We start from the raw sequence: 21,109 nt of genomic DNA, 5'->3' as shown, positions 1-21,109 counted from the left end.
AAAAAAAAGCATATACATATGGTAGAAAAACAAAACAAAATGAAACTAGGAATCCAGATAGTTGAGATTACTGGGAACTTCTGGGTGAATACCGTGAACAGGCCCAGAGACAGATCCATTTGGTACGTGTCCCCTGGGGGTCCAGAGAAGAAGGGCACATGGATGAGAATCCTGAACCTGCACCATAGCTTCTTCAGGCCCTGGACCCAGAGCACCTGCTGTCTGGGTCAGTGCACTCAGCCCCATCTCCCTCTGGTCCAGGCTGGCCATCCAGATGGAGGAGAATGGAATACTGAGGGACGCCCTGGGCAGCGCCCTGAGAGGGAAGGAGGAGGACTTCCGCATGTACCACCAGACCCTGGGCCAGGTGAAAGGGGTCTTCCTGCAGGCGCTACGGCAGCAGAAAGCCAACAAGCAGTAGAGCACAGCTGTTAGCTCACCTCCTGAAGGACGGTCGCTTCAGGTTCAGGCAGCACCCACTCGGCTCCTCCCAGAGCAGGCAAGCTAAGGATACCTGAGCAGGGGCAGTGGCCAGCCGGTCCCGGCTGGTGGCTGGTGCGTTTCCTTGAACAGGTGCTGTTGTCCTTGCCCTAGGGCCTCTCCAGGACCCTGGGATGCTACAGGCTCTCCACACATAGATGAGCCCCTTGGTGCTTCCTGATGGAGCATCCACCTGGAGCCATCTCGCCCTCGCCTGTAGCCCCTCCCTCGGGCCCCGGCACTGGCCATCCTGCTGTGCCCAGCCTCTCTGTGTACTTACTGCACAGGGCAGAGCCCTGGGCTTGGAATAACAAGTCTACTTTCACAGTCACAGAGCCCTGGTGGATTGTGTTCCTGCCTGCCAAGTCCTTGGTAGGTAGGGCTTATAGGTGTGGGCCCAGGCCTCCAAATAGAAGTTGAGTCACTCTGGTGGTCCTGAGTCCATAACTAGGGTTTCCAGCTGAATGAATGCCCAGAGCTCTGGATGGCACCAGAGCTACACAGCTCTACCCATAACTGCTCCCAAAGACATAGGTGCTAGAGTCAGAAGGCAGTCCAGGCAGGGCTGGGGCGTAGGTGCACAGGTGAGGCAGTGGGCCTTGGTACATGGGCAGTGTGTCTTCATGGCGATGGTGAGCTAGAGAGTGCTGCAGGAGCAGCCCAGGACACCCTCATCTCAGTGACTGTAACAGTGCCACCTCCTTGGCTGCAGTTGTAGCCAGTCATAGGTAGAAACCCAGGGAAGGTCACCCATAGCTATAACACAGACACAGCAGCCATACATGCTCACACACAGGCACACAAGCAGTGCCATACAGGCATTGAACATGGGTATACACATGCAGACCTATGGCTGTCAACACATTTCCTCCCATGAGACACACCCACATGTGTAGCTTGTGACCCTGTGACAGTACTCTCTGGAAAGCCTGGGTTTCCTGAGACCCTGTGTGCTCAGCCCATTCTCGGGCCACCCAGAGAGTCCTGAAATCTCACAGCCAGATGCAGCTGAGGCCGTTAGGATGGGGTGGCAATTCCAGTACCATCCCGAGAATCTTTGGGAGGAAGAGTGTTCCCCTGGCTGCTTATGCAAGCAGAAGGCAGCGAGAGGACAGTAGGGCTTGTGCTGGAAAGGGACAGTGTGTGACAATGAGAAGCAAGAGAGTTGAGGACACCTTCTGCAGGCGCTGGAGTGCCCGAGAGAAGTCTGGACATGTGGGAATCCAGGCCTCAGCAGAACCTATGGTGTGGGAAGCAGGCCAGGACCAGCCAGCCTCCCTTCGAGGGGTGCAATTCTGCTGTGGCCCCTCTCCTGGGCAGCTGGAGGAAGAAGCCCTGGCTTGTGCAGCCTGAACCTTAGCTGGGAGCCATTCGGTTTCATCCCACTCAAAAGCAGCATGGCTCTGGGCAGATCATTTAATCTCTACCTCAATCTCATCTACCTTCATCTGTGAAATGGGACAGCACTAGAAATCTTGTTTGGAGGGCCATTCACAGAGTAAGACATTTTGCTGCTGACCTCTGTGCAAGGACAAGTGTCCATAGGCTGGTTTCACCCATGCCAGTGAAAGAGTGGGAGGGGAAGAGGTCCTGCTGCCAGATGCCATAGTGGGTTCCACTTGTACCCTGTGGAGTGAGCTGGCATCTTACAGAGGCTTGTCTGCATGGGCAGTCCTGACATATGCCTGTTCCTGCAGGCTCTGGATTTAAAGGCCAGTGAGTACAGTTTATAATACTTCCAGGCAACCTCAAACAATTTGCATGAAGCTTTGTGCCAGAGCCCATCCCCCACCTCTGCTGGCTGAGGTGACCAGATTCCCAGTGTCCCTCACTGCTGCCCAGAACACACTGAGCTAGGACAGCAACCAGCACACAGTAAACACTCAGTAAATGCCCAGTCTTTGTAGGCTCCCTCTTAAGTCACACACTTGCTGAGCAGTATCTCCAGGCGCTGAGGAAGGCAGACAAGCTCCCTGGGCACCAGCTGGGCAAGGTAGCAAGCTGTGTCCAGCTGACCCAAACAGACTCCACTGTTGCCAGGCCCTTTCTCCATCCCCAGCGGGCCCAGGACAAGGTGGCTTCCAGTGTGAATATCCCAAAGCAGCCTGTCTCACATCAAGTCCCCGTGAGCCAACAGCTCCCCTCCACACAAGTGAGCCTTGACACATGCAGTCTCTCCCGCTGTTGCTGAGCCTCCATAGCATACCGCTCACCTCATGCTCCTACACTACATAGTTATTATACCCAGACACCACCCAGCATACACTGCTGTGCACATCCAGGACACTTGCCCACACTTTAAGAAACAACATACAAGAAGCTGAGCTGAAAAGCCCCAGGCTCTCCCTCTCCATAACTCTCTCGTGGAGCTTCAATGCATCAGGAAGTGGCTCTCAATCCTGGGCAGGTCTCTGCCTAGTTAGCTCCCAGTCCCTTGTTTGTTGGGCCAGTGCCCCACCCTACAGACCCTAGCACAAGTGGAGGGACTCACTCAGTCTCCACCCCTCTGCCTTCGCACAGGCCACTTTCCTGTATGCTGCAGTGTCAGGGTCACCAGGGAGAGTGCCACTGCTGAGTGGGCCCTGCCTTGGGGGTCTGGCTCCCTAGCACCTCTATGAGCAATGAGCTGTGCCCACAGGATGAGTCACTGGATCCCTCAAGAGCAAGAGAACCCAGATAACAAATGAAAATCAGAGGCCCCAAAACAGTGGCATCAACTTTCCAGCACCTCCTCCTGGCACCATGTGTGGCACCTTTCCCGGGGAGATTCAAACACTTGTCTACCAACCCCAGAGGGAACTGACCAAATAAGGACACCACCAAAGTCCAACTTGGTAAAGCAATGAGCTTTATTGGAGTTACTTACAGGAATATGGGTGAGGGGTTACAGGAGCAGAAATGACTCAATGACAGCTGCATCACTAAGTCCCACCCCGGCACAGTGACAGCTCGCAAAGCTGGGAGCCTGGAGCACACTGCACATCCTGCAGGCCTCTCAGCGGGTTGGAGAGTTTCCCTTCCAGGTGACTCAGTTGCCCTAAGGTATCTTGGTGCTTCTGAGCGCCTCAGCAGCCCTTACAGTTAAGTTGGGGAGGGGAGGGTCTGGTGTATCTGGTCAGTTTCAGGGACTTGCTGAAGCTTCTGAGTTGTCTACTTCCTTAGTCATAAGGAGCTTCCTTCCCTGAGGATGAAATGTCTCATCTCAGAGGACGCTGCTACACAACACACCATGTGCATGGCCTGCCCACGGTGGCCTCACCTACTCTGCTGTGGAGAGACTGAGCTCTCACCCTGTGGTAAGACCCTGCCAGAGGCTTCGGAGCTGACCTTAACTATTCCACCTTAGGCCTCGGCTTTCTTTCTACCAGCTGGAAATGGTCCTTGTGGATTGCGGAGACATTAAAAAGAGTTACTCTGCGCGTGCCTTGGCTATTATTTACTATCCGTGGCAGCCACTAATTGTGCCTCAACACACTGCCCAGAAAGCCAGAACCTCCCCACTTAACCTTTGACCCTAGCCACCTCTAGCATCCAGATCCCAGTCACATCGTCAGACAGCCCCTCCACTGCAACCCCTTGCCCAACCCTGTTCAGGGTCAGAAGCCAGCATCATGGCTCCTCAGTCGTGCTCAGGAGAGTATGCGCAGTGCCCTCCGAACTGCGTCCTCTGGGCCCATGTGTCTGCATTCCTGGGAGGAAGCTCATGGCCTGACTTCACAGGGTTTCGACAGGACTCTCCTGGGTGGAGGCACACCTTCTGCCCTGTCCATCCTCAACTGAGCTTATATGGGAGGCCCTTGTACATGAAAGGAGCCGCACATCCAGACACTTCTACTGTGGGGATATCATCCTAGAAGAGGACTCAAGAGTGGAGATCTCCCAGTGCTCCTGCCCAGCATGGGCATCAGTTTTTGCTTACAGATTTTTAAAACATTATGGTTTCTTACCTGCCATTAAGAGGACACCATCCATTCCAGGTGACCCTGATGTCACCCTTTCCCCCAGTGAACTCTGTGGGGACAAGGCTTGAATCCTGGGGACTCCAGCACCATGGTCCTTGCCAGAACCAGTTCTACCAGAAATGCCAGCCCTCCCCTAACGCCCGTGTCTGTCTAACCTGGGCTCTTGTCAGGATGGAGACGCAGGGTAGGAACTAGATAGGCCTGCCCTGGACACCCTTGAGGGGTCACAGGTAAAGGCTGTGGCTAGAGTTCACAGAGCCCAGGTATGCAAGACTGCACATACAGTACATGGGTGCCCAGGCTGTGGGAGCAGGGCTGACTAGAATTCTGCAGAGGTTGCCTGGAGGGCTTCCTGGAAGAAGAGATCCTGGCACAGCACAAAGGGAAGCACAGGCTTTCCAGGGCTAAGGAGAAGGAGGTCAAGTGAGGCCCAGGTGCCCCTGCCTGAGCCTGTGTCCCCAGAAACTCCTTTTCCCTCTCATCACCCCCACATCCTCCTTGCCACTCCCCAAAGCTCCCTGTGGCCAACAGCACTGCAGCACTCGGCTCTGCTCCACTCCAGGAAGGCCACCTCCTCCTCCCCCCTCCTCCGGCTGTCACCACTCACCGCTCTAGCCTCCAGGGGGTGGGGACCCCAGAGCTGGACACACCCCACTGTAGCCCCACAGCTCAGCCAGCCGGACAGACTCACGGTCGGACGCAGGACCCCGGAGCCCTGAGGTGGGCAGTGCGCCAGGGTCCCTCGCAGCCTCTTCAAGGTCAGTGCAAGTTGGGTGTACAGCCCTTCTGGAGCCCTTGAGGCCTGTGAGTCTCAGCCCAGAGCTGTCACCCCAGACCACAAGCCCCAAGGTGGGCTTCACTCCAGGTGCACCTGAGCCAAGTGCTGGGCAAAGGGCATCCCGGGTCCACAGTCAGCACAGGTCCAGGGGTCCATCAGGAGGGGCCCCAGGCTGGGGGCCAGCCTCCTACTGAGGCCTCACTAGGGACACTCCCCACCGGCCATGGGGAGCTAAAATTGGAAAGTGGCGAGTGGGAGGCAGCTGACACAGCTATTTTGTGCGTTCTTCATCCTCTCCGGTTTCACTCTCCTGCTCCACTAACCTGATCCTGTGCTTCCCTCCCCCACCCTACCGATGAAGAGGTGCCTCAGCCCTCCAGCCACAGTGCAGAGGCTGCTCAGGAGGGCCAGGCCCGGAGCGAATGGGACCAGCAGTGGTCTGGTCTGAGCTGGGACTCACCAGGAGCACCTGCCCTTTAGCGAAGCTCGGCCTCCCTGGGTCTCTGACCCTTTCTGGCCCACACCTCTCTGTCTGTGTAGCAAGGAGTGACCTCCCAGAGCCCTGGCTGTACGGCTGCAGAAAACAGATCTGCAATTGGAAGATCTTGGGTTAGGGGAGATGGGTTAGGGTTAGGAGAGTCCTATGGAAACCCTGTGAAGTCAGGCCGTGAGCTTCCTCCCAGGAATGCAGACACATGGGCCCAGAGGACCCTACCCATCTCCAGAAGGGTACTGCGCCATGTTCCTCTTTCCTTCGGTTCCAGGTCTGAACCTAAGCAACCATTGGAAGATTGGAGGCCAGGCTGAAGAGGGTGGGAGGGGCTTAGGTACTGGCCCAGACCCCAGGGATGGCCCAGCAGGATAGCCAGAGGGAGTGACCAGACACATCCTCGGCCTGATACCGGTCAGCACCTTGGACAGCAGCCAGAGCCCTCCCAGTTCCTGCCTGGCCCTGCCTGGTCCAGCTCTGGCCACTCTGGGGCCTCAAATAGCACAACCTCCAGCCTGCAGCACTAGCTTAGACTACGCGGCACTTCAAGGGGGACAGTGGGGAGCACAGGCAGGGACCTGAGATAAGACAGACTCACGGCTTGGCAGAGGAATGGGGTCAGGCAGAGCCCGGAGCTGAGTTCACAGGATCCCAGGGGACCTTGTGGGGCTCCCTTTGCTGAGGCTAAGGGAGGCTCACTGAGAGATGGGAAAACTGACTGACAGGCTACAGACAGTCTCCCCCATGGAAAAGACCCTATGGTTGGGGAAGTCTTGCAGGAACAGTTTGGTGTCCCAAACTTGTCAGCCCATCAAAGAGGTATGAAGAAGAGGAAGCTGGTCTGTGTGAAGTCTGGGCTTTGGAGAATCTTCCAAAGAAGCAAGACTGGGATCTGCAGAGGAAGGAAGGAGGTAGCTGGGTGGGAAGACTTACTGACAGAGTCCCTAGGGGCTGAGTGGACCAGTATCCTCGGATGGCTCCACAACCCTAGTGAGGGTCCATCAGGGGATGCGAGGCAAGCCTGGGGCTGGGGGTCCTCACTCATGCTTCTTCCTCCAGCCCTCTCCAGGCCATGGGCATCAAGACAGCACTGCCCACAGCTGAGCTTGGCCTCTACTCCCTGGTGCTGAGCGGTGCCCTGGCTTATGCTGGCCAAGGTCTCCTGGAGGCATCGCAAGGTAACAGAGGGGCCCTGGGATAGGAGCCTGGAAAGCCTCAGCGTTCTGACCAACAGACCAGAAACTGGAGACTGCAGACCCTGAGCATTCTCTAGGCCCCGGGTTGGGCACAGTCCCAAACACATTTAAGACCCCTGCAGCCCAGAAAGCTTCTCCTTTCCCCACCCTCCTCAGATGGGGTGGCCTAGGGAAGGCATAGAAGGGGCCCCTACTCATAGGCCACACTTTGTTCTCAGATGGGGCCCACAGGAAGGCCTTCCGGGAGTCTGTGAGGCCTGGCTGGGAGTACCTGGGCAGGAAGATGGTAAGTTTCCTGCAGGTCCCTGGCCCCTGGACACATCCTACCCCCTGGACACACCCCACCCCATGCCCTCCCCTACTCTATTCTTGCTGTTGTTCTCATGTCGTATGGCAAGGAAGGCTCTGCCTTGAACTTCAGGACCTTTCGGCTCATTTAGGACAAGTTGGCTCTCTGGTTCCTGCCTTCCAGAACTAGGCGGTGGTGGCAGGGGTGAGGGAGTAAAATGTTAGGAGCGAGCTGAGTACAGGGGAGGCAGAGCTTTGAGGAGCAGGCCTGTCCTTTAGGACCTTCATCCATTCCCTCTTCCTGGACACCTCCCTCAGAGTGAGGGTAGACACCTACAGCCACTGTCCCAGAACATGGGGCTGGATCTCTGATTGGCTCTTCTCTCTCCACTACCCTCACCTGCCTTACTTCTTCCTGCTCCGCTGTCCAGGATGTGGCTGACTTTGAGTGGGTGATGTGGTTTACCAACTTCCGAAATATCATTGTCTTTGCCCTCTCTGGACACGTGCTATTTGCCAAACTCTGCACAATGGTGGCCCCCCAGGTGAGCTGGGCCTCGGGTGCGTGGCCTCCTCCTGTCTGCCCCTTCTTTATCCTGAATGCCGTAGGAAACCCACCCGAGGGTCCCCTCCCATGTGCGCAGAGAGGTAAACTGAGGCTGCTCATGTCCACAGCTCCGCTCCTGGATGTACGCTGTGTATGGAATCCTGGCTGTGGTGGGCACAATGGGCCCATGGTACCTGCTGCTGCTGCTTGGCCACTGTATGGTCCTCTATGTGGCCTCACTCTTGGGCCAGCGCTGGCTGTGCCTCGCCCTTGGTCTGGCTAGTCTGGCGTCCTTCAAGATGGACCCCGGGATCTCTTGGCAGGTATGCAGAAGTGGAGGGGATAGTGTTGAGACCCCAAAGGTCTCCCCTCCAAGCCTTTGAGTAAGGTGACCTTTTGCACCCCAGCTCATCCCTTGCTCTGTCATGTTGCAGAGCTAAAGCCAGCTACTGTTGCCTGGCAGGGCTGGGCCCAGCTCCTACAGGAAGCTGGGAAAGGGCTTTCCCCAGAAGCACAGGCCTGCTAGTGAGCCAGGGGCTTGCTGTCTCCTTCCAGAGTGGGTTTGTAACAGGCACCTTTGATCTTCAAGACGTTCTGTTCCATGGGGGCAGCAGCTTCACAGTTCTACGGTGCACCAGCTTCGCCCTGGAGAGCTGCGCTCACCCCGACCGCCGCTACTCCCTTGCTGACCTGCTCAAGTACAATTTCTACTTGCCCTTCTTCTTCTTCGGGCCCATCATGACCTTTGACCGCTTCCATGCTCAGGTGAGGGCAAACCCCCGTAGGCTCACAGAGCGTGTCTGGGTCTCCTTTTTCTGACCTTCTGTCTTAGACATAGCTCCCCAAGCACAAGCACCCTGTCCTCAGGAAGCTGTGCCCCCTCTCCCCAGGCCTTTTGTGGTCCCCCTTTCAGACAGGGCTCTGCCCCTCCAGGTGAGCCAGGAGCCAGTGAGGCCAGAAGGTGAGCTGTGGCGCATCCAGGCCCAGGCGGGACTCAGCGCGGCAGCCATCGTGGCCGTCGACATCTTCTTCCACTTCTTCTACATCCTCACCATCCCCAGTGATCTCAAGTTCGCCAGCCACCTCCCAGACAGTGCTCTTGGTGAGTCCCCAGTGCAGGGTGGAAGCAGGGCCATCACCGGAATTCTTCCAAGCACACAGCACCCACAGGTGCTAGGACTCGGAACTGAGTCTGAAATGTGTAGGACACACGTTTGCTTCATCACACAAAACCCTTACTCTCCCGCACTGTGGTAGCACTTGAGGGTGTGGCTGATTTTCATGGGTCACTGAGGCCTGGCACACACCTCCAGGAAGGTGCAGGGTCTCTGTGAAGGTGGGGGGTGGGACAGAAACAAGACTCTGTCCACGGGAGAGGCAAGGCTCAGAATTTGGTTGTCCATATGGGTGGTCAGTGCACTGACCTCCAGACAGTGATGTCACCTGTCCCCAGCGGGCCTGGCCTACTCAAACCTGGTGTATGATTGGGTGAAGGCAGCTGTCCTGTTTGGTGTCGTCAACACTGTGGCACGCCTGGACCATCTGGACCCTCCTCAGCCTCCTAAGTGCATTACTGCGCTCTATGTCTTCGGGGAAACGTGAGTGAGGAGGGCGGCCTGTCGCCGATCCCCACCCCTCCTTAGCTTGGTCACCCATGCCCAAAGCTCTGCATCTCCCAGACTCATGCTCACATGCTCTCCCCACAGGCACTTCGACCGTGGCATCAATGACTGGCTTTGCAAGTGAGTCGGAGAAGATACCAGCCTTCCTGCTGGGCGGTCCAACGGGCTGGGGGGTTGTTGATTGTTTTAGAGATTGGCTCTGGGTCAGAGGGAGCAGGAGGGGGTGGAGAGGCTATGCCAGCTGCCTGGGTGACAGACAGCTTTGGAGTTTGTGAGGCTCCAGAAATGGTGGGAGTAGACACAGTTGGCAGCTTGGTATGAGGTCATATTTAGTAGGGGTATCCGGGGAGTAGGGCAGTGCCCCAATTCCTACCTGCCACCTGTGAAGCTGGACAGGACACGTTCACACAGAAAACCTAGTTGACATTGGGAGGGCCTCCTTGTAGAGACTCAAGAGATACCTTTGTGGAGACTTGGGGAAACATTTAGGCTTGAGAGTCTGGACTCCAGAGAAGCCTGGAGGACTGGTGGTCCTCCATCCAGTGAGCATTATGAGTTGGGTGAAGGGGACCAGGCTCAGAGAGTCCAAGTCCTGAGAAGGAGAGTGAAGTGAGGAGGGCCAAGGGGCAGCAAGATGGGGCCACAGGGACTGAGGAAGATCCAGCAGAAAGGCATGAAGAAAGTGGCCAGCAGGAGAGGACACCTGGCCGTGCGAAGCTCAGAAACCAGGGTGTGCAGACACAGTGGCTCCCAAGTGGGCGCTGCCATAAGCCAAGGAGGGCTAGTGCTGGTGGCATGGGGCTTCTGCTTTCCCTAGAGAGACAGGGCAGGGAGAGGAGCTGAGGACCTGCTGGGGAGTATTGCAGGGGATCCTGGAAAACCAGAAGAGCAGCTTCAAGGAGGAGTGGGAAACAGTGGGGGCGTTGAGGAAGATGCAAGACAGGGGGTGGCTAATAGAGGCAGATCCCCGAGAATAGGTTGGCCTTGAAAAACAGGAGGAGGAGGAGAGGGATGGAGAGGCAGGAGAATGGGCAAAGAGGAGGATGACCAGGTTAGCCACAGATGCTGAAGCAAGCAAGGGTGGCCGGCCGAGAGATGCAGTAGGTCAGGGGTGTGGTAGCCATTTCCAAGCAGGAAGATGAAGCTGAGCGGAGAGATCCCAGGAGGAACTGGAGGGAGAGCATTTAGAATCCAGTACCCGAGGAGGTAAATTTTCCATGAGGTGGAGTGGGGAGTGACCAGAGTCTCCTGGGCGGGTGAGCAGGAAGAAGCAAGAGTTGTAATGAGGGTGGCTGCTGTGAGCCTGTTGGGGGTGGTAGAGATTCGAGAACTATAAGGCCAGTAGGCATGGACAGTGAAGCTTCACTGGGCAGAGTAGGGCTTTAGAAGAGGTGAGATTTCAAGTTGGGGTGTGATCCTGGGAGTGTGTAGATGAGGTAAGGCGGGGAAGAAAGCCCTGGAGATGAGGTTGGGGAGTAAAAGGCTGGTGTGTGGCAGGCAGTATGGCAGGCGCTGTGCGTGGGACGTGCTGTGCGTGGGAGGCGCTGTGCGGCAGGCACTGTGCGTGGGAGGCGCTGTGCGGCAGGTGCTTGCGTGGGAGGCGCTGTGCGTGGGAGGCGCTGTGCGTGGGAGGCGCTGTGTGTGGGAGGCACTGTGCGTGGGAGGCACTGTGCGGGAGGCGCTTGCGTGGGAGGCGCTGTGCGTGGGAGGCGCTGTGTGGCAGGCACTTCGTGGTAGGAGCTGTGCAGCAGGCACTCCAGATTCAGCACAATGCAAGGACTCTGAACTCACAGAACTTACAGTCCTGTGAAGAAACCAGGCCACGAGCAGATGAAGATGCACGCACGTGCATATGCTGGCAGGCACACACGGAGGCAGGCATGCACGCCTGCACTGGTGAGGAAAGCAGGCCATAAGCAGGTGAAGATACACACACACACACACATGCAGCACATGCACACACGCATCTAGAGAGTGGAAAGTGTGAGAGAGAAAATGGTGTGATGGGTAGGGCAGCTGGCTTTGGCTGGAAGCTTCGTCAGATTGGAGTCTGAGCAGGCCTCTAAGAGGTCTGAGTTTGAACTCAGGCTTGTGTGAGGTCAGAGAAAAGGAAAAGTTTACACTCTGAGGTGTGAATTATGTCTGAAGACCCAGCTCATGAGGGGAGGAGTGTAGGGTACAAAGTCAGGGCAAGAGGCAGACACATGGCCGCAGAGCGTCTTCATGCCACAAAGCTTCATTTATTATCAGAGGGCGAGTTGTGAACTGATGTGACTTGAGCCACACTTTAAAATAAGATTTATTATTCCATGTGTACATGTGTGGGCCTGAATGTGTATATGTGCACCACATGCTTGCAGTTGGTGCCTACAGAGGCCAGAAGAGATCCTGAATATCCTGAAACTGAAGTTGTGAGCCACCTGGTATGGTTTCTGTAAGAAGAGTGCACACTCTTTCTGCCGAGACATCCCTCCAGCCCCATGAGCTGCTCTCTTAAGGCATTTGTGGAGAATGTAGTGGGGTCAAAGGCAAACACAGGACTAAGAGGCCCTGAGCAGTAATGAGAGGGACCCCTGAACTATAGCAATGGGGTGCAGGGGGCAGGCAGGGTCACGACCCAGCAGAGCTGACAGGACGTGGGCCTTGGATGTTGGAGAATCTTGACTATAGCCTGAGTGACTGTCCACTGGTGTTCAGCTGAGGTGGGGCTTGGGGTTGGGGGCTTGGCTGGCTTGAGAGGAAGCGGGAGAAGCAGTCTCTGGAGTGAGATGTCTCATAGCAGATGAATATCTACGTAAGGAGGCTGAGCCAAGGACACAGGCTTAGGTCATCTACAGACTGTTCTGAAAAATCTCAGGTCTAGGTGGATCAGAGCTAGGAACTAGAGAAATGCAGCTGCAGATATGGAAGTCCAAGTTCGCCTTCCATAGTTTGGAGCCAAGCAGGGAAAGATGCACTGAGGTGGACACACCATTCACCACCCTGCTGTGCATCCCACGCTCCTGAAGGCTCTTCTCCCATCTTCCCTGCAGATATGTGTACGACCACATTGGAGGGGATCACTCCACCGTGATCCCAGAGTTGGCCGCGTCCGTGGCCACGTTCGTCGTCACCACTCTGTGGCTCGGGCCTTGTGACATCGTCTACCTGTGGTCTGTTCTTAACTGCTTCGGCCTCAACTTTGAGCTCTGGGTACAGAAGCTGGCAGAGTGTGGGCCACTGGCACAGATCGAGGTGGGCAGGAGGTTCCAGGCTGTGACTGGCTGGGATCAGCCTGATAACAGGAGGTGGTGGCACGGTGCTTTCTGAGTCATCCAGGCACACCTGGCCCCTGGTCCAGAACTTTCTCCCCAAGCCTGTCTTGTTTGCCAGGACAGTGTTTCACACAGTGGGAGCCTGGGCCATCCTGACCTCTGAGTGGCAGGGCCTGGATGCATTAGTCAGCTCTTATCATCCCTCTGGACCTGAGTGACTGACTGACCATGTCCCTCTCTCCCGGCCCTCTTGTCGACATATTCTTGGATGGCAGGCCCGGCTATCGGAGCAGATGTCTCGGAGGGTGCGGGCCCTCTGTGGGGCTGTAAACTTCTGGGCTATCATCATGTACAATCTCGTGAGCCTGAACAGCCTGGAGTTCACAGAGCTGGTTGCCCGACGCCTCATACTTACAGGTAAGGGGCAGAGTGAGAGGATAGAGCATGCGCCCAGCCTCACATGAAAGACAAGGACCTCTGATCTACCTAGCTCACAGGCAACACCCTAGCATTGGAGAGACTCAGCAGGGGTGTGTGATGTGAGGCAGAGACTCTAGGATGGGATGTTCCAGGTGTCATGGCTCCTTCTCCAACAGGCTTCCCCCAGACCACCCTGGCAGTCTTGTTTGTCACCTACTGTGGTGTCCAGCTGGTAAAGGAGCGTGAGAGATCCCTGGCACTGGAGGAAGAGCAGAAGCAGGACAAAGAGAAGCTGGAGTAGGGGTGGGGACAGAGGACCAGGCTCTGCCCAGCTGTTTCTGGGCCCTAGGCCCAGGCCATAGAGCCTGACCAATAGAATAAAAGACTTTTCTACCATAGTAGTTTCCTGGCTCCTTGTCCACTCTGGGCAGGGGTTGGCAGTTCCAGGCTTTGGGGGGAAGGGTCACACACAAGACATGATGAGGTGTCCCTTGAGCACAGCACCACCCTCTTGACAGCCCAACACTGGTATAATCAAGCCCTTAGTCTTCAGCACCCTGGACACTGGTTCTTTGTGGCGGCTGATTCTAGACCCTGGGCTAGATGCTCAGAAACATTTTATTGTTCCTGAGATTCCTAAGGGAGATCTGGGTTAGCACAAGAAGGTGCCATCAACGGAGACACTCCCATCTGACGGGCACGGGGAACTGAGTCCCTTGGGAGACTCTATGGCACACACAGTCAGCCTGGGCAGGGCCAGGACACATCCTGGGATGCTGGCCTATAGCTTTGTAGTCTTTGAGAAGACAAGGCGACCCCAGAGGGGCAGTGAGAAGCAGGCAGCAATGTCCCTTTCCTGACTGAAGTCCCTTTCTGACTATACTGGGAACCCGAAGGGCTCTGGCCTCTCCCAGCTCCTCTCTGGATCCCACGATGGTTTTTTTTTTTTTTTTTCCTGAGGCCACAGGACAAGAAGGAGGCTCAGTGAGGGTCCTGCACCGATCACATCTTGGTCAGGCGAAGCACGTTGAGGCGCACAGGGAGGAAGGTGGCGCCAGCCGCGTAGGCGATCTCCCGTAGGACCCCCTCCCACTTTTTTTCATCCTCGTTGAATCTGAGGGGAAGGGACGGTGGGGGGAGGGGGCAGAGATGAGAGCATCATCAACTGAAACCAGGCAGGGACCCCACAATGTGCGGTGGCTGGTATCCTAGGCCACCTCTGAGTACATCTGTTTCTAAATGATTTTCATGTGCTTAGAAGTAGAATCCCCATAATGGACCCCCTAAGAAAAGACACCCTGCAGTCTAAAGCAGCTCTCCCCCAGCAACAGCCACCACCTGGGTCCCCACATTCCTTGAGGTTCACTGCTCTCTGGAAGACTTCCAATTCCCGACTCAGTTATCTTCTCATCCCTGCCAGAAGTCCCCCGACATGACCACACCAGAGGAGTGTGTGGAGAAATAGCTCTTGGAGCTTGTCTGTATCCAACTACCTCCCCCTCCCAGGCTCACTCTTCTAAACCAAACACCTCAGAAAACAGGAAGAACAGACTCTGGGCCTGTGCCCTAAGCTGAGGACTGGCTCCTGTCTGTGACCTGCCGGTGCTCCGCAGCAGGCAGGCCACCACATGTCACTCTTCCTGCTATGGGTTGGTGAGAATATGGGGTGCAGGAGGAGTGTTTGATGACCTTACTCTGAGACGACTCAGTATCCCCTCTCAGGTCCTCAGGGCTGGCCTCACCTCCATATGTCATTGAGCTCCGTAGGGACCAGCTCCCCAGACTCCGTCTCCAGAGTGGCAAAGCCGCCCAGGGCGTAGAGAGTGCCAGCCAGGCTGACCAGGCTGAGTGAGCTGCGTTCCTGTGGGAAGGCCTCAAAGGAGGTCCACCTGGGAGGGAGGCGGAGGGAGAAGTAAGTGGTCCAGGGGCTGCAGCAAACCTCTGTTCCCACCATCTCAGTGCCTGTCACACCCTGGGAATCCGAATTGCAACTGTCTCTGTGCAATCTCTAGTTCACTAACCTTCCATCATCTACAATGCTCTGACCATCCCAGCCCTGCTCCCCACTTCCCCTTTAACCTTTAATCCCCTCCCATGCTCCTCCCCCTCCAAGCCCCCTTCCCTATCCCCTTGCTGTTCCATTCGACCTGCATTGTGAGTGGAGGCCCCCTATCTATCTCACTGCACCTGTGAGCTCAGTCCCCAGTGTTGCTGGACTCAGGCTCAGGCTGTGGTCACCTCTGATGCCCTGTTCCTTTGCATACCCTCTTTCCCTCTTCTCCTACACATTCTGATGGTTCTCCTGGTGTCTTCAGTCCCTGGCATTCTGCTATGGGGAGCTCCTCCTGCATACTCCCAGGTACCCCGAATCTACGTTTCCTGAATGCTCTCCATTTGCTGCCTGATGCCAAAGGTCTCCCTAACAACTGGCCTCTGAGACTTACTCAAAAGCATTCATGTCACCCTCTTTCCCATGCAACACCCACCCCACCACTAGGCCCAACACCCACCCCACCACTAGGCCCAACACCCACCCCACCACTAGGCCCAACACCCACCCCACCAGTAAGCTCAAAGAATGTCTGCTGATAATGCAATTCCTCTGCTCGGCTCTTTCCCAAGAAGCCATGCTCCCATGTCTCCCCTTGACTTAATACACCCCCAACTTTAGGACTCTGTCACCCCTTGTCACAGCTACAACCAGACCCTTCTTTCTCTGAGAAATTTCTGAATCCTCTGTCCTGTAACAGCCAGTGAGGCATGGAAGACATTTAAACCCATGGGAGGCATTTCACCGGCCTGAATTAACCCTTCACCTCTCCCATCCCAGAACCTTCCCACACCCCTTCACCCACAGGCCCCCATTCTGAGCACGACCTTTCTTCTGGGGAGCCCCACCTTTTGGTGTTGGGCACTCACTAACCACCATCTTTGCTGGATGAGCCCCACTGGCTTCTGTCTCCTGAGCTGACTCCTTGCTACAGTGTCAGAGCTAGTCGATGGCCTGGTAGCAGTCCCCAGATGAGGGACCTGTCAACCCTAGACCCTCCTTCGTGGTAGGAGGGGCTACTTCTATGCCAATGTCCCAAATCAATATGGGGGCCTGGGCCTGTGACGCTCAGAGCTGACACAGGTGCACTGCCTCAGGGGAGGGGGGGCAGGGCAAAAATCACATACTTGTTGTCTGCGATGCTGTACACCTCTGAGGAGCTGGTAAGCCCTGTGTCTGTCACCCCCGCGGCCACAAAGATGCGGCCATCATGGACCGCGGCCCCAAAGAGTGATCGGGCTGTCTGCATGGGTGCTAGCTCCTTCCACTCAAACTTCTTGGGGTCGTAGACACACATCTTGTTCAGACATTTCCTGTGGGGTGGAGGGGAGGAGTGAAGAGAGGTGGCGACAACCACCTGCCCCTCGGCCACACACAACCTCCTCCCTGCCTGGCTGAACCTCACCTGTCTTTGCCTTTGCCGCCAATGACATAGACCAAGTCCATGTGGGAAAGCACTGTGTGGCCGTACACCGAATAGGGCAGGGGGTCCGACTCGCCCCATTTGAATGACCTGGAGGAACAAGGGAAGCTCAAGCTTGTGTCAAGTCTGGCTCTCTGCACTCACACCCACAGTGCACATGCTGACTGCATTCAGGACATTCCTGGAACCCCTCCCATGAGCTCTCGAGCCTTCCAACCAGCCCACTTGCCCCTCCGCTCAAGGATTATTTTCAGGTCTTCACACAATGGCTGCGCATCTGTGCAGGCTTCCTGGCTGCTGCTGGGATCCCAGCCCCACCCTAAGGCCCCTGCCCCAGACCATCCTGTCCCCCAAGGTAGCCCTGCCCTGCCCACTCACAGCCTGTCCCCCAAGGTGGCCCCGCCCTGCCCACTCACAGCCTGTCGTAGCACAGGACTGAATCCAGGCTGTCTTCGCTGTCCTTGAGCTCCCGGCCGCCGACCACGTAGATGGCGTTGAGAGCCTCTCCCAGGCCGAAGAGGCATCGAGGTGAGGGGAGAGGTGGCATCCCCAGCCACTCAGAGTCCAAGTGGTCAAACTGTGGGCAGGCAGTATCCTTGGGTCAGCCACTACCAGCCACCTGTGCTCACCTCCTGGCCCAGCTCGGCCGAGTTTCCCCCTCTGAGAGGGAGGCCCCCCTGTGGCTTTGGATCTTTGGTGGCCATCTGTTCAAGGCTGCCCCCCACCCCCGCCCCACCGCCCCTTAAAATCTAGAGCCTTCTGTGCCGCCTTTTGTATCTGCCTAACCCAGTGGTTACAGGCACAGGGGTCCACCTTGGAGAGTTGTCCAGGAGTTGTATTGTGTGGATGGACACTTGATACTATTTAACCTCGGAAACCTCTCCCGGCCTGGGAGAGCTGCCCCTCAGGTCTTCCACCCTGTAGACTTGACCTTAGGACCCAGCTACCATGAGCTCCTGCCTGCCTATACCAGCTCATCTGGCTCTGCTCTGTTACAGCAGTGCTAACTCTCCCTTCACATCTCCAGATTTCACCTAGCTGACAAGGCTCGAAACCATGGGGCCAGGCTGTAGATTCTTTTTGCTTCTGAGGCCCCACAGTCACATCCTCAACCTGGACTGGCTTGCCTGTCTCCCAGCTCTAATGAGACTCAGTGTCCTCCCCTGAAAAGGTGAAGGCAAGGTGCCCTCTGCCTGATAATGTTTCCCACCCCTAGCCTGGCACTCTGCCAAAGCCGTGCTTATGATTCTTCTTGCTGTCTCGGACCCCCAACCCCTGTGCTGGGCCAGGGCCTCCAGCTCCCCAGCTTGCTGTACACTGAGCCTAACACAGATACCAGATGTAGGCAACTCTTTGGAAACTGGCTGTAACTCTTCCTGCTTCAAGCACGTAGCTGCCAATCGAAGGTCCTAGACCCAGTGACAGTCTACCCAAGTAGACAAGCCCTTCCCAGAACTCAGCACTGGCCCTTCCCTCCCAATGGCCAAGCACCTGCAGGAAGTAAGCACTCATAGGGTCCTCCTTGTTGTCCTCATTGTAGAAGAGACCACCGGCCACGAAGACTTGGTTCTCCTTGGTCACCAGACTGACATGGTTTTTGGGGATCTGGGTGGACAGGGATGCACAGTAACACTCGTTGGCGGCTGGGTCATAAGCCACAGCGCCCTCCTCGCTGATCATGAGGATGAGATCCTGCAGGAACATGCCGAAGCGCAGAGTGTCATTGAGGATCCCGGGCAGCACTCGTTCCTCATCATCCTCAGCCTTGGGGTCTTCTGTGCCCTGGTTAGCCTTCTTGGCCCCAGCTGTCTGCTCACCCTTCTCTTTCTTCTTCTTGCGCAGCGTAGTGAGGCGGCCCTCGTGTGCATCCTTCACCATCTGCACCTTGCGCAACAGCTCCGGCTGGGAGCGCACGAGTGGGTGGCGCTCCACGCGGCTCTCCAGGAAAGCACGTGGCAGCAGGCGGCAGCGAATGCTCTCGAAGACCGTGGGCAGTGCACGCTGGTGCTCGGCCTGTGCTTCCGCATCACCGCTGCTGGCCCAGCGCATCACAGCCTCGAACACTGCCTCCTCCTTCTCCACGTTGAGGCCGTCGCTGGAGATGATGGCGATCAGCTCGTCAGCCGAGAGTCCCAGGAAGTCGTTGTCGCGCGCCACCAGCGGGAAGCGCGCGCAGATGAAGTCGCGCGCGGCCACAGCCAGACGCGCACAGTCCAGCAGGAGACCGAGGCGGAAGACAGCCAGGCAATTGGCCAAGCACAGGCGCTTCTGCAGGAACGACACGCAGATGGTGAAGATGGACGGGATCTGGAATCGATGCGCCGCGGCAAACAGGTCCTGCACGCTTGCCTCGTCCAGAGAGATCTCCGATGTGTATAGGTAGTGCAGCACCTGGGACACTACGTCGGGCGACACCTCCTCCAGGCGTAGCTCTCCCGTGCCGTCTGGGTCTGGCTCGGCCAGGAAGCGCGCGCGGAAGTAGGGGCTGCAGGCGGCCAGCACCAGGCGGTGGCACGGGAACTCGCGCTCGCCCACGCGCACTACGCAGTCCAGGAACTTGCCGTGGTCCAGCATGTCCTTGAGGCCGTCTTGCAGGAGCGTCTGCTGGTACAGACGCTGCTCCTCTGCCTGCTCCAAGCCCAGAGTCATAGTGTGGCTCCTTGGAACTCAGCAAGTCTGTGTGTCGAGGGCTGCTCTGCACACCTCTGCTGTCCTGTGGGGCTGTGCACTGACTGTGCAGCTGTCTGCCCTGGGCTATATATAGAGGATGCCCGGACCCTGTAAGAGGAGCTGCTGGCCTCCTGCACATGACGCACAGAGGACAGCTGGGCAAAGGCTTTCTCCCTGAGCAGCCTTGAGTCAGCGATGGGGGCTCATAGGACATAGGTGGGGTGTGTCTGGGCCTTTCCAAAAATGGAAGGTCTCTCTCGGCCCAGAACTCAGTTGCCTCTGGATTCCTTAGTCTAGAAATGCTGCCGCCCAAGAAGAGGGCTCTAGTCCCTCTCTTTTTCCCCCTGTCTTCCAGGCTTGTGTGCTCACAGCCTTCCTCACAGAACGGTATCTCACGTGACCACTCCTGGTTTGGGTTTCTGGCTTGGTGATCGTGTCTTTTTCCTTGGCAATCATTGTTTAGAGACCCAAAATGGGAAGGAGTTTTCTCTGCCCAAGCTCAGAGACCTTCCTTTAAACAAACTCCTTAAGTCAATAAGGGTAGGCGTTTGCCTGTTGGGCCTCAGTTTCCGCTCCCATTTAAGGAGGGAGAAGAGCTAGAATCCAAGGGTCTCAGCTCAGCAATGCTGAGGGCATGAGACCCTGGGGTAGCACGCTCCAGGGTGGACTCAAAGGGGTCAAGCCTGCTACAAAATTAATTTCCTAGGATTCTACTATTTGGGAGTGTTTAGACTTTCAAATTTTTAATATTCCAGCGGTGTTCTGAACTGTAACATCCAAATGGTGGGACTGGTTATTGCTCAGGGACTCTCTCCCATTGTCCTTGGTCCATTTGAGGTTTACTACATTTCTACCTTGCCTTGGGGGCCCGTAGCTGTCTGTGATTTGAGGAGTGGATTTGAATTGTCTGTGATTTGAGGATTTGAGGAGTTTGCGGAGCTGAGCCAGGATACCCAGTCTCAGTCCCCACCTTGATCTGGACTCCTGTCCACCTCCCCCCCCCACCCCCAATCTACACATCGGCTTCAGCCTCCAAGATTAACAAATTCTCCAAGCGCCAAAAGCTGCAGCTGTGGGTTAAATTTAGCCCTGGGACACTGGTAGGAGGCGTAACAGAGCGCTCCCCAGCCATGCCTCTGAGTCACTTGTTTATAACCTTGTGCTTGTGAGGGGATAGGAGAAAAGACCTGGGAGGAGGACTGAGTCACACGTCCCTCCTATGATTCCAGAAACATTACTGCCTATCCCTCCTGAGTGGTGACGGTCACTCAGTCCTACAGGGGCATGTAGCTGGACAGGCTCCAGAGGTGTGCTGCCCACCTTTCTGCAACTTCGAGGGCTAGCTTAGGGCAGGCTGGAAGGGTTTCCATACCAGCTCTGGACATTTCTAGGAAACATTACCACCAATTTGCAGGGTCGCACGGCTGTTATGTGTATGAGTCAGAGCAGATGTGCCCACCTCTGATGGCTTGGGGACTTCTCCCCAAGTGAACAAAAATGTCTGTGATCACAGCCTCACTTTCCAAGGACCTGAGCAGAAGACAGTGAGTAAAAATTAATCCATAACCTTCAGATGACTCGATGTCATATTTTGGGTTTATGACGGATTCTACAGTGCTCATTCCCTAGCAGGCTTCCCAGTAGAATATCTAAATGTGGCCTGTCCATCCATCCAGAGCCTACTGTGTGCTGTTCATCTGTGCAGAGCCTACTGTGTGCTGTCCATCCATCCAGAGTCTACTGTGTGCTATTCATCCGTGCAGAGCCTACTGTGTGCTGTTCATCCGTGCAGAGCCTACTGTGTGCTGTTCATCCGTGCAGAGCCTACTGTGTGCTGTTCTTCCGTGCAGAGCCTACTGTGTGCTGTTCATCCGTGCAGAGCCTACTGTGTGCTATAGCTAACACAGACTTTAGTGGTGTTTGAGTCAG

The 21,109-nt window shown here is 56.2% G+C and overlaps 3 protein-coding genes across 4 annotated transcripts in view; 2 read left to right on the top strand and 1 right to left on the bottom strand.

The window, feature by feature from the left end:
- The window catches only part of Ccdc13 (coiled-coil domain containing 13), a 43,543-nt gene extending 42,732 nt beyond the window's left edge, over positions 1-811 (top strand). Inside the window, exons 16-17 of one of the 2 annotated variants that reach the window (XR_004111310.1) lie at positions 262-499; positions 595-811. Coding sequence is in view for 1 of the 2 variants with exons in the window: in XM_031343339.1 (XP_031199199.1) it covers positions 262-421 (160 nt within the window). In the remaining variant the exon portion in view is untranslated. Of the gene's footprint in view, positions 1-261 lie in introns of both variants that reach the window. The other variant, XM_031343339.1, reaches the window with a different exon arrangement.
- A 4,163-nt stretch (positions 812-4,974) lies between these two features.
- Hhatl (hedgehog acyltransferase like) lies at positions 4,975-13,438 on the top strand. The gene is made up of 12 exons (XM_031343341.1): positions 4,975-5,200; positions 6,770-6,888; positions 7,125-7,192; positions 7,626-7,739; positions 7,870-8,064; positions 8,297-8,506; positions 8,675-8,843; positions 9,195-9,339; positions 9,448-9,483; positions 12,396-12,597; positions 12,893-13,034; positions 13,214-13,438. Exons 2-12 carry the CDS (start codon positions 6,783-6,785, stop codon positions 13,336-13,338), a joined length of 1,512 nt encoding a protein of 503 aa, XP_031199201.1. The 5' UTR covers positions 4,975-5,200; positions 6,770-6,782; the 3' UTR covers positions 13,339-13,438.
- Positions 13,439-13,639: 201 nt separating this feature from the next.
- On the bottom strand, positions 13,640-19,328 carry Klhl40 (kelch like family member 40). Its single transcript, XM_031343340.1, has 6 exons — positions 18,002-19,328; positions 16,927-17,087; positions 16,493-16,600; positions 16,215-16,400; positions 14,780-14,926; positions 13,640-14,151 (listed from the first exon to the last, which is right to left on the bottom strand). The coding sequence occupies exons 1-6, from the start codon at positions 19,157-19,159 to the stop codon at positions 14,040-14,042; spliced, it is 1,872 nt and encodes a 623-aa protein (XP_031199200.1). The 5' UTR covers positions 19,160-19,328; the 3' UTR covers positions 13,640-14,039.
- Positions 19,329-21,109: the final 1,781 nt, after the last annotated feature.

This window comes from Mastomys coucha, unplaced genomic scaffold (genome assembly GCF_008632895.1).
Source record: "Mastomys coucha isolate ucsf_1 unplaced genomic scaffold, UCSF_Mcou_1 pScaffold23, whole genome shotgun sequence".
NCBI classification, from domain to species: Eukaryota; Metazoa; Chordata; class Mammalia; order Rodentia; family Muridae; genus Mastomys; species Mastomys coucha.
This window is presented reverse-complemented; position numbering and strand designations above follow the sequence as displayed.

Coding starts and splice junctions, on each gene's coding strand:
- Hhatl (XM_031343341.1), top strand. CDS start 6,783: ATGGGCATCAAGACAGCACTGCCCACAGCTGAGCTTGGCCTCTACTCC. Junction 8,065..8,296: donor ACCCCGGGATCTCTTGGCAG/GTATGCAGAAGT, acceptor GTCTCCTTCCAG/AGTGGGTTTGTAACAGGCAC. Junction 13,035..13,213: donor CCGACGCCTCATACTTACAG/GTAAGGGGCAGA, acceptor CTTCTCCAACAG/GCTTCCCCCAGACCACCCTG.
- Klhl40 (XM_031343340.1), bottom strand. CDS start 19,159: ATGACTCTGGGCTTGGAGCAGGCAGAGGAGCAGCGTCTGTACCAGCAG. Junction 17,088..18,001: donor TGAGTGCTTACTTCCTGCAG/GTGCTTGGCCAT, acceptor GCCTGCCCACAG/TTTGACCACTTGGACTCTGA. Junction 14,152..14,779: donor GAGCTCAATGACATATGGAG/GTGAGGCCAGCC, acceptor CCTTCCCCTCAG/ATTCAACGAGGATGAAAAAA.